The sequence below is a fragment of the Perognathus longimembris genome, chromosome 14 (assembly GCF_023159225.1).
Source record: "Perognathus longimembris pacificus isolate PPM17 chromosome 14, ASM2315922v1, whole genome shotgun sequence".
NCBI lineage: Eukaryota > Metazoa > Chordata > Mammalia > Rodentia > Heteromyidae > Perognathus > Perognathus longimembris.
In genome coordinates this window covers 53,022,233-53,033,362 of record NC_063174.1, presented here as the reverse complement: position 1 = coordinate 53,033,362, position 11,130 = coordinate 53,022,233, and the positions used below count along the sequence as shown (strand labels likewise).

Sequence of the window (11,130 nt, the reverse complement as noted above, 5' to 3'; positions counted from 1 at the left end):
TGGAAGGTGTACCTTGTTTTGCTTGCCTAAATGATTTATTACTTTCTTTACCGGAATTATAATTGCTCTTTGTAATCAACTCACCTCCAGTTCTCCTTCTGCATGTCGGCTTGCTATCACGTGCACTACCACCTGCGTGTGGTTTATGCCATTAAAAACCCAGTTCCTGAACTCTCCTGAGTTGGGATGCAGTGGGCATGGGGCCATTAAACTCCGTAGCTCGACTGACTGAGTGTTGGTGTGGCTCTTTGGGAATCTGGGACACATCCCAGAGTCAGAATCAGAATGATGAGGATACTGCACTGGTGACTATATCTCTAAAAAATCCTTTAATTTACTGCAATCTCCCCAACCCATTGATTCCTTGAGGAATCCTGATTGACTGTTATCCCAGAAATCCCCACATATGCCCATTCCGTCCTTCTATTTGGCAGACAAGGAAACTAAAGCTAACGGTGTTTGATTAACCTGATCCCATCGAGCCAGGGAGAGCGTGAGCTCAGATGTGGGAACTGAAATCCCAATTTCCTGGCCACCCTCGGCTTCGAACTCCGGCGATTTCCGCTTTTCCGGTTCTCACAGAAGCTCCCCGGGGGGCACCCACCAACCGGAAGCTAGACTTCGCCGCGGGCCCTCCCCATTTCGATCGGCCAAGCACACCACTCCCGCTGGTCGCGGCCACGCCCACTAAGGCGGGACTCAAAGGCGGGGCGCGCCCCGAGAAAAACTACATTTCCCAGGGTGCACCGCGAGGACACAGGCCTTCCGTTGGCGCTCGGTGGCCGGCCGCCATTTCCGTGAGAGGGAACGCGGTGCGGCCTGTGGCGATGGCGCTATTCCCGGCCTTTGCTGGCGTCAGGGAGGCCGCCGGTGGTGGAGGCTCCCGGAAAGGTAAGCGCACACAAGAGCGGCAAATGGCCGTCGGCGACGTTGATGGCGGCTTCTTCCACCCTTACCTTGGATTTGTTTATCCACCGGTATCCCAGAGTTCTCCGCGGCTTTGCAAAGCCTTTTGGGAAGGCCCGGGAGTCTGGACTGGGCCTTGTGGACCTGGGACTGTGCTATGGTCGTGGGGGCAGAGCTAGGCAAGGGTGGGCTGGGACAAAGGCCTCCCTATGCCCACGGGCTTTAGCCTTAAGCCTGAGCCTCACTTCATCTTTAAAACAGGAAGGGTGGACCTCCACATTGGAAATACCCTGCGAGGAGACTCCTGATACAGATGCTGTTTCTGAAGTGCTTATTCGGTTCTAATCTTTGAGACTCAAGGATTAAGAGCCAGAGCCTAATAATCAGATGGGCAAATACATACAATAAAAACAACCAGTTGTATTTTTCTTGAGGCTTCATATTTGTGAGGTTGCAGCATTGCACGTTTTATTGAAGCCTCACCTCAAATGGGCTGCATCGTTAAACATTGAGGGACCTGTAGTGGTTTCATTTAAAAAGTAATCTGAAGTCATGCACCTTCTGTGACAGAGCCCAGTTGTGGGCGACATCTGTCAAAAAGACAAATTTACAACAGATTTTAGATTTAAAGATTGTAACTGGGCTTTTACTCAGAGTTTTAGGATTCACTGTCCCTCAGAACCAGAACAGGGTTGAAACAACAACAACAAAACAAGGGCTGCAACATTCCAGACACCATTTATAGATGAAAATGGTAGTGAGATACCGAGACAGTTTAATGGGTTTAGTGGATGCCTTGCTTGTATTAGATTGATGGATTTATTTAGATTGGCCAGTTTTGTTCCAGAGTATACTCTTACATCTAGGTTGGGCTTTTCAGTTAATAAGCCTGGTTGCAATTCCCCTGTAAGGATACAAGAATTTATCCTAGACATTCTCAGCTTGCATTTAACATCCTCTGTTAATGTACTCTAGCTCCTCCGTTTTTTGGTAACACATCTCCTAATTGTGATTTCTTATGTGGTTAGCGAATATATATTAATGTGCTCTGCCTAAGCTTTTTTTGCTCAAAGCTAGCACTCTACCATTTGAACCACAACTCCTCTTCCAGCTGTTTGGTGGTTATTGGAGATAAGAGTGTCATGGACTTTCATACCCCAGCTAGCTTTGAACCATGATCCTTAGATCTCAGCCTTCTGAGTAGCCATGAGCCACTAGTGCCCTGTTTATATGTATTTTTTCCTAGATTGTAACCTCAAAATCTGGGACAGTGTGTGTTCATTAGGTATAGCATAGTTAGCCTGTAGTACTGGTCCAAAATACAATAATCATTCCATAAATACTTGCAGATCAATAATAAGTACATAATAGTGTGTTGCTTTAATGCACGAATGGACCTAAAAAAGTAATACAAGCTAGGATGTTACAGATGTCACAGACAAACCACAGGAATATTTACTTGTAAGGAAGGCTTAAAGGATGCATTATATAAGAAGTAACTTTTGGGATGAGTCTCAAAGAGGATAGGATCTGGATAGAGATAATGGAGGGCATTCCAGCACCTTTAAAGGCAAGTTCAAGAAAAAACATGAGACCTGTGCAGAGAATTGCAAATAATCCACTTTGAAAATGTGATTGGGGCTGGTGGTAAGGGATAATAGTGGTATTTAATAACATCCAAAGATTGTATTTGAGAGGGAGTATTGCTCTTGTCTTCTGTCTTCACTGCTGTATTCTCTGGGTATCATGTATATAGACATTGGGACCACATGTATAGACTTTTTGTTTCCCCAGTACTGAGGTTTGAATTCAAGGCCTTATGCCTGCTGGCTAAGCAAGCACTCAAGCTATGCCTCCAGCCCTATAGAAGTACTTTTTTTAAAATAAAACATTTAAAATTTAAATACATTACCACACTTATAGAGGTCAACCATAATTCTTTAACATTGCAGTCAACATTCAGCTTTTCCAGGATGTCACAAAAATGGCCTTTTAGAGTTTTTTTTTAAAGTCAGGATCCAAAAGAGATCAAGATCAACATTGCATTTTGTGAATATATGTCTTATATCTCTTCCAATGTAAAACTGTCCTCCACCCTCCCCTCCCCTCCCTTCTCTTTCCCTCTCCTCCCTCTCTTTCTGCCAGTCCCGAGGCTTGAATTCAGGTCCTAGGTCCTGTCCCTGAGCTTCTTTGGCTTCAGGCTGGCACTCTACTTCTTGAGCCATGGTTCCACTTCTGGCTTTATTTGGGTAGTTTATTGGAGATAAGAGTTTCACAGACTTTCCTTCCCCACATGGCTTTGAACTGCAGTCCTCAGATCTTAGCCTCCAGAGTATTTAGGATTTCAGACATGAGTCACCAGTGCCTGGCCTCTCTTCTAGTTTCTTAGGGGATATATTTGTTGAGGAAACTGGGTAATGGTTCTGAAGATCAAATCTTCACTGTGTTATTTAACATACATCTCTGCCCCAGGAAACTGTTAAATAGATGTAGAGAACTTAGTAGAATCAGGTGTAAATTTTTGTTTACGAATCGTGTTAGAAGATGGCACTACCCAGTTTGTGCTTCCTGATGTTAAGTTTTTTTTTTTTCTCTCTCTCTCTCTGAAGTGATGAGGTGTGAACCTGGAGTCTCACACTTGCTAGGTAGAGACTCTACTGCTGAACTATGTTTCCAGTCGTGTGTGTGTGTGTGTGTGTGTGTGTGTGTGTGTGTGTGTGTGTGTGAAGGTCTTGCTGTGCAGCCTAGGTTGATCTCAAACTCAGAAATCTTCCTGCTTTGGTCTCCCAATTGATGAGATTAAAGGCAGGCACTCCCATACCTAGCTCTCACCTAATGAGTTTTTGCAGTTTGTGATTAGTTTTTAGGTTTATTATTTCACTGAAGTGGCAAAATGGTTACCACCCCCCCCCTTCACTTTCTCCTTTCTTTTTCCTCCCCTTTTCATTCCGCCCTCCCTTCTCCCCTTTTGGGCATACATAGTTTGAATTGCCCAGCAGATGCTCTGCCACTGAGCCACATCTCTAGATTGCCATTTTCATTAGGCAGTGCTATCCTTACATTGTTTTCCTTTAAGCACCTACTTTTCTCTTTCTTAAATGCCTGCCAGTGCGAAGCTTGTCTTAGGTCCTGAAGATCTCTCTTAAGGCTGTGTAGTGATCTTACTGGTGCACAGAACTCCATTGTGTGCATGTCACATAACTATTCCATCAGTTCCCTGTTAAGGACTTGGAATTGTTTCCAGTTTTACACGATGAAATATTATAAAAAGTGAAAGATACTATTAGGAGGGGTGGGTACCAAGTTCTAGTTTGAAAAAGAAAAGCACTGGCAGGAAGTCATAAAAGGGAGAGAGAGGCAGTGACAGCTGACCATTTTATCAGTGCTGCGAGTTAGGCCTGTCGTTGAGTAGCCATCATGTTCAGCAAGGGCAGTAGGGGCTGGACTGCTCATTCTGTAAACAGGTTTAAAGAGGGGCCATTGCACCAGGAGCAGCAGAGCGCCCCAATGTGCAATTCCCTCCAATTCTTGAGCTTTGCTTCTGGCCCTTAGGTTGTTTATTATGATCGCATACCTAACATATAGTTGCCTGTGAGCCAAGTCTTTGGACAGAGTTGGAATGAAAGATGGTGGTAGAGTTCACTTAGTCTCCATAATCACATATGAAACAGTTTTATTACCCCTTTGGGGCAAGAAACTAAGTTGATGATCTTTCTTCCAGAACCATTCATATTGGAAAATGGCACCACTATGCTCTCAAACCAAAACTGAGACACATGCTACGACTTCCTTCTCCCATTCTGTTCTTCCTCTGTAATTCATTATTAGTACCTTTTCCTCTCATTCTCAAACCACTACCTAATTTCCTTCTTAGTCATCACTGGATTTCTAGAGCAGCCTCCCCAAATAGTCCTGTGCCGCTTTAGCCTACACCTTCACTTCAGGAACAGCTCTCCATGCTGTAGCCAGCATGTATTTATTTTAAAAACACCGTGTCTCCCACTAGTCTAAATGCTTTACACATGTTAACTCATTGACTCCTTGTAACAGTGTTGGCACTGTGCCTTTTTTTTTTTTTTGCCAGTCCTGGGCCTTGGACTCAGGGCCTGAGCACTGTCCCTGGCTTCTTCCCGCTCAAGGCTAGCACTCTGCCACAGCGCCGCTTCTGGCCGTTTTCTGTATATGTGGTGCTGGGGAATCGAACCTAGGGCCCCGTGTATCTGAGGCAGGGGCACTGTGCCTTTTTTGATGGAGGAGGAAATGGAGGCCCAAAGCTAGTAGGTCATTTGCCCAGGGTCAAGTAGCCAGTGAGTCTCAGGCAGTGAGACTCTGGCAAGTCTGGCCTTGAAGTGTGCTCATTTGAACACTAGATGTGATTTTGCCACTCTTGCTTAAAACTCTTGGAATGTCTGTCTCTTAGGGTAAACCCAGACCACTGAATTTGTTTTTTTTTTTTTTTTGCCAGTCCTGGGCCTTGGACTCAGGGCCTGAGCACTTGAGCACTGTCCCTGGCTTCTTTTTGCTTAAGGCTAGCACTCTGTTACTTGAGCCACAGCGCCACTTCTGGCCATTTTCTATATATGTGGTGCTGGGGAATCGAACCCAGGGCTTCATGTATACAAGGCAAGCACTCTTGCCACTAGGCCATACTCCCAGTCCCTGAGCTTGTTTTTTATGGCCTGCGCTCTTCACTTTTGTTTCACCCTGTGACACCTACTATTGCCCTAGTCACGTTTCCTCGCTCTCAGACCTTGGAGACCCCCTTTCACCCTGGATCCTTGTTACGAGCTCGCTTTCCTACCTTTTCCTTTAGATCTTTCTTAGCTTGGGTGTTCTACAAGACAGCTTTTCCTGATTCAGACATCCTTTGATGTAAGGAATCTCCTGTGAGCGCTTGCTACAGTCTCTAGTATGGCTCTCAGTGCCCAGTGCTACTTCTGGTTTTCTGGTGGTTAATTGGAGGGACTTTCCTGCCCAGGCTGGCTTTGAACCGTGAACCTCAGATCTCAGCCTCCTGAGTAACTAGGATTACAGGCCTGAGCCACCAGCACCCGAGCCACCAGCACCATCTTATGCAGGTTTCAGCCAGGTTTGCTGGTACTTTTTGTACAAGTAAGCCTGTCCTCCTGGCTTGTTTGCAGAAAATAAGGAGTTTGATTAAAACAAAGCATTGGCTCATTCTTCTTAAAGGAACATGCTTTTTTCTTAATATATGAGGGAGGTCAATATTTGAGGTATGGACTCGTGTGACGCTTGCTAGAAAAGTGCTCCACCACTTGAGCTCATACCCCTGCCCTCTTTGCTTCAGTTATTTTTTGAATAGAGTCTCACGTTTTTAAAACAAATTTTTGAATAGGGTCTCATAGTTATGCTCTAGCTGCCCTGAACCTCCATCTCCTGTTTATGCTTCCAAGCTGGGAGTGATTGGCGTGTGCCATTACACCCAGCTTTTATTGGTTGAGATTGGACTTGGTGAGCTCTTTGTGGGCTGGAACCATGATCCTCCCATTTCCACCTCCTGAGAAGCTAGGATTACAGGCACGAACCACTGTACCCATCTTAGAAATGTTTGAGTTAATTCAGGTAGCATGGCGCTTAAACAAGTTCACTTAAACAAACTAGTCATCAGTGCTGTTTTGTTAGAACAGCTTGCAGAATGGGTGTTGAGCTTGGCTATTTTTTCCAATCCTCATTTAACCTTTGCTTTTAGAGTTTCTACCTTAAATCTATTCATTACAGTTCTTCCCTTTATTCATGGTAGAATCAAATGAAAGCAGTTTTCAATAGTTAATGAAGAAAAAATTATATAGTAATAGTAAACTTACTAAAGATAGTATTTCAGTGCTTAGTGACAATTATTATTTTCTGGTAAATGGTCCTGAAAGTTTATATATACAGCACATCTACCAAACAGTGGCCCATTTTTTTAGGCAATGGGTCTAGTTTGGTTTTTCTGCCAATGCTTCTGCCTTTCTTCCTCTCTTACTATGGTAGGGTAGCCGGTTCTAGGCAAGTTCCAACCTGTGATTTATTTACTGTCCCACAGGGACAAAAGTTTTGCCAGTTCTTTCTCTTAAGCCCTAGGCATTTGGTCTCCTGCTTGTCTTTGTAAAATGTGGCATCCTGCTTTGTATTGGCACAATGAACTAAATGCAGTTTGATTTCTGTCAGGCACTGCAAATAGTAAGGATGGAAGTGTCAATTGAAAAAAGACCTTGAAATCCAATTAATAAAGTCTTTTACTCTCAAATAACTTTCTCTAGGATTCTGTTTAACTAAAATTTGAGTTTAACAATTCAAATATATTTGATTAGGTAAGGAAGTAATTAAGTGTACTTACCATGTGAACAGAGCCTGTTTTGTTCTCCCCCATACCCCCAATACTAGAACTCTGCCTGATAATGTAGTGGGTGCTCAGTAATTTGTTTTATGATTGAACACTCATTGCAATTAAGAATGGAGGAAATATAATAATTATGCTTTATACCTAGATAATGGATTTTTTTGGGGGAAACTCTTTGTGTGTTCAGTGCTGGGCTATAAAGATACATCCATGTTCTCTCTCAATTACTTATTCAAGCAGCATTTACAGCACTTAAGTTACCTGCTACTACCATGGCACTGTGCTAGGACTTGGTCACACCCTTTTTGTTATTTTGATGTTTATTTTTCTTTCCATTTCCTCCCAGCCATCATCACTGCAGCTACATACTCATAAAGATTAGCTAGAATGGCTTGAGGACCTCTCTCAATATTCTGTTTTCTTCCTTTGCCCGTGACAGAATCTGTTGTGGAAATAATTCTGGTCTCAATGAGCAACCGGAACTGTTTTCACGTATCTCTTGCCAGGAATTAGGCCCAAGGGATAGGAACCATAATACCTCAGAAGGAAAAAGGAGATAGAAGAAAGATCCTGAACACTGTTTAGCACTTACTAGATAGGACTGCACAAATCACTTAATCCCGCTGAGCCCTAGTTTCCTCTTCTGTGAGAGGACAACATAGTATCTCCCTAGAGCCTTGTTATGGGGATTAAAAGAGAGGATGTACATGTTTACCCTGGTATTTCATCTATTGTAGGCACTTAACTTAGTTGCTCTTCTTGCTGTGTGTGTGTGTGCATGTGTGTGTTGTTTAATATTCCTTGACATAAAACGTATATGAATAATTATCCTTATTTTCAAGTGGTATGCTTCTGTACTTAAAAGACCTTAAAGATACTACCACAAAACTTTTAGATCTGATAAACGCTTTCAGGATACAAATCAACATACAGAAACTAGTAGCTTTTCTATATGACAATAATGAACAGTCTGAGAAATCAGGAAACAATATCATTCAATAGCCTTCCAAAAAAAAAAAAAAAAAAACAAACCTCTCAATAAACCCAAGTAATGATGTGGAAGACCTTTATGGAGAAAATAATAAGCTATTGAGGAAAGAAATTGGAGAAGACATTAGCAGGTGGAAAGACCTTCCAGATTCATGGATTGGTGGAATTAATATTGTGAAGATGATTGTACTACCAAAAGCAGTCTATAGATTCAGTATAATCATGAAATTTCCAATGTCATTCTTCACAGAAATAGGAGATAGTTCTATGTAACAAAGGAAGTAATTACCAGAATCACAAGACAACATTTAGAATGGGAGAAAATCCATTCATTGGATAAAGGATTAACATACTAAGCATATAAAGTAACAAAAGACTCCAAGAGATGGAAACAGGAGGATTTTATTGTTGTCCTTATGTTTAATGTACTAGGTGAATTTCCTTTGGCGTACCCTCTTTGGACACTGTGTATGATTTTGGTACACTGGATATGGTATATATGCTTATCTGAACTAGGGAAGGGAAAGAAAAATGAAGGAGGGTGTAACAAATAAGAAATGTACTCACTACCTTATTATGTAACTACCGCCTCTGTACATCACCTTGTCAATAAAATTTAATTTAAAAAAAGTAACAAAAGAACAAATGCTCCAACTAATAAGTGATCAAATGAATTGAATAGAGAGTCCTCAAAAGAACAAGTATAATAAGGTGGAAAAATTCCTATCTTCATAACTTGATAATGGGAATCTATAGTGTAGCTACCTTGGAAGGTAGTCTAATCGTGCCTTTTTGTGATAAGCATGTGTTACTATTATGATCCAGAAACTACTCCAGATATGTGTGATTATATGATCTAGAAACTACTGTAGATACCTACCAAGAGGAATGAAAATGCTCTTCCAAGCTGTGTGAACATTCATAGCAGTAATAGCAGTATTATCCTAGCAGTGACAAAGAGGAAGTCATGAGGATGGCTATTAGTTGATGAAGAAAACTCTCATGAATTCCATTCAGCCTCTGAATTATTCCGAATGGCAGGCTGATCCTGGCTGGGAATTGGGACACTGGCTGTTAATCCATAAGATTGAATATTATGTGGAATGAAAAAGACTGAGGTAGTGATATATACTGCAGCATGGATGAACCCTGAAAACATTCCCGTGGAAGAAGCAGTTGCAAATGATCACAGAGTATATGATCTCATTTACATGAAATTAGGCGGGTCTGGAGAGACAAAGTGGATTAGTGATTGCCTGTGACTGGTGGCAGGGTGACAGGAGAGAGGCCATAGGTATTGCCTGCCCAGTCAATGAAGCTTGTGGGGTAGATGGAAATGGTGTGGAGGCGGTTGTACAACTCTTAATACACTAGAAAGTATTGTCACTTTAAAAGTGTGAAACTTACGGTATGTCAGTAAAACTGCTTAAATGACCCTTCTCTCCTAGATCTTCAGCCATGTTGGTCTTTTTTCTCAGCCTATGAAAGGGCCTTGGCCTCCCATCATCAGACAAAATGGCTCAGAATACAAAGCCTCCCCTCCCTTACTACTGCTGTGCCTCACCTCTCTTCCTGCACAGCTGAGACTTTATTCTTTTGTTGGTCCTGGGGCTTGAACTAGGGGCCTGGATGCTGTCCTTGAGCTCTTTTGCTCAAGGCTACTGCTCTATCACCTTGAGCCTCTGTGCCACTCCTGGTTTTTGGGATGAGTCTCATGGACTTTCCTGCCTGGGATGGCTTAGAACTGTGATTCTCAGATCTCAGCCCTCTAAGTAGTTAGGATTATAGGTGTGAGCCACTGGTGCCTGGCTTCTGAGACTCTTTTTTTTGGCCAGTCCTGGGGCTTGGACTCAGGGCCTGAGCACTGTCTCTGGCTTCTTTTTGCTCAAGGCTAGCACTCTACCACTTGAGCCATAGCACCACCTCTGACTCTTTCTGTTTATGTGGTGCTGAGGAACCGAACCCAGGGCTTTATGCATGCTAGGCAAGCACTCCACCGCTAAGTCACATTCCCAGCCTCTGAGCCTCTTTTTAAAAGTTAGGAAACAAGCAATTTAGAAGTGGCTCATTGTAAAATAGTTAAAGATTCTAGGCATGCAGAAAGAAAAAAATTCTAGACAACAAATTGTTCACCACTCAGAGATAGTCCTTATTAACATTTATAGGATTGTAGCATCACAAATTGACATCTTGTGTTTTTGTTTCTAAAGATAAGTACTGTCATAGGAAAGGTTTGTAATGTTACTGTAAGATAATAGAACATTGGATATTTTTACAACGATTGACACCTCTGTCATAACAGCAGGCATATGGTGGGTTTCATGCATGATTTGACTTTTTAATACTGAGGATCCATTTAAATCACATCTGAAGTATGTAAAACCTGACGCATTGCCAACACTCAAGCTCCTTGGGTATGTGAGGTGAATGCATAGACCCCTGGCGCCTGTTAGGCCATCCTTGTTCCGTGGCTTTGCTCCAGCTACAGCCTGGTGTCTCAAGTCATTTCAGCCTAACTGTGTTAGAGTGTGTCAGATTGCTGTGCCTTGTGAATTCCATGTGCCTTCTGTGGAGTGTTCAAAATATCTAGCTGAGGGCTGGGGATATAGCCTAGTGGCAAGAGTGCCTGCCTCGGTATACCCGAGGCCCTAGGATCGATTCCCCAGCACCACATATACAGAAAACGGCCAGAAGCGGCGCTGTGGCTCAAGTGGCAGAGTGCTAGCCTTGAGCAGGAAGAAGCCAGGGACAGTGCTTAGGCCCTGAGTCCAAGGCCCAGGACTGGCCAAAAAAAAAAAAAAAAATATCTAGCTGACACTGGCTGTGATGAATGGTTTTCCTGCTCTGGAAGTCATTGGGCTAATTTCATTGATTTTTTTTTTCTCTCTCTC

General features: G+C 42.8%; 1 protein-coding gene across 2 annotated transcripts in view; it reads left to right on the top strand.

The window, feature by feature from the left end:
- The first annotated feature begins 768 nt into the window (after nucleotides 1-768).
- Nucleotides 769-11,130, top strand: part of Nrde2 (NRDE-2, necessary for RNA interference, domain containing) — a 32,260-nt gene continuing 21,898 nt past the window's right edge. For both annotated transcript variants that reach the window (XM_048361964.1, XM_048361963.1), the window contains exon 1: nucleotides 769-891. In XM_048361964.1, the coding sequence (XP_048217921.1) occupies nucleotides 828-891 (64 nt within the window). In that variant the 5' untranslated portion in view covers nucleotides 769-827. The remainder of the gene's footprint in view (nucleotides 892-11,130) is intronic.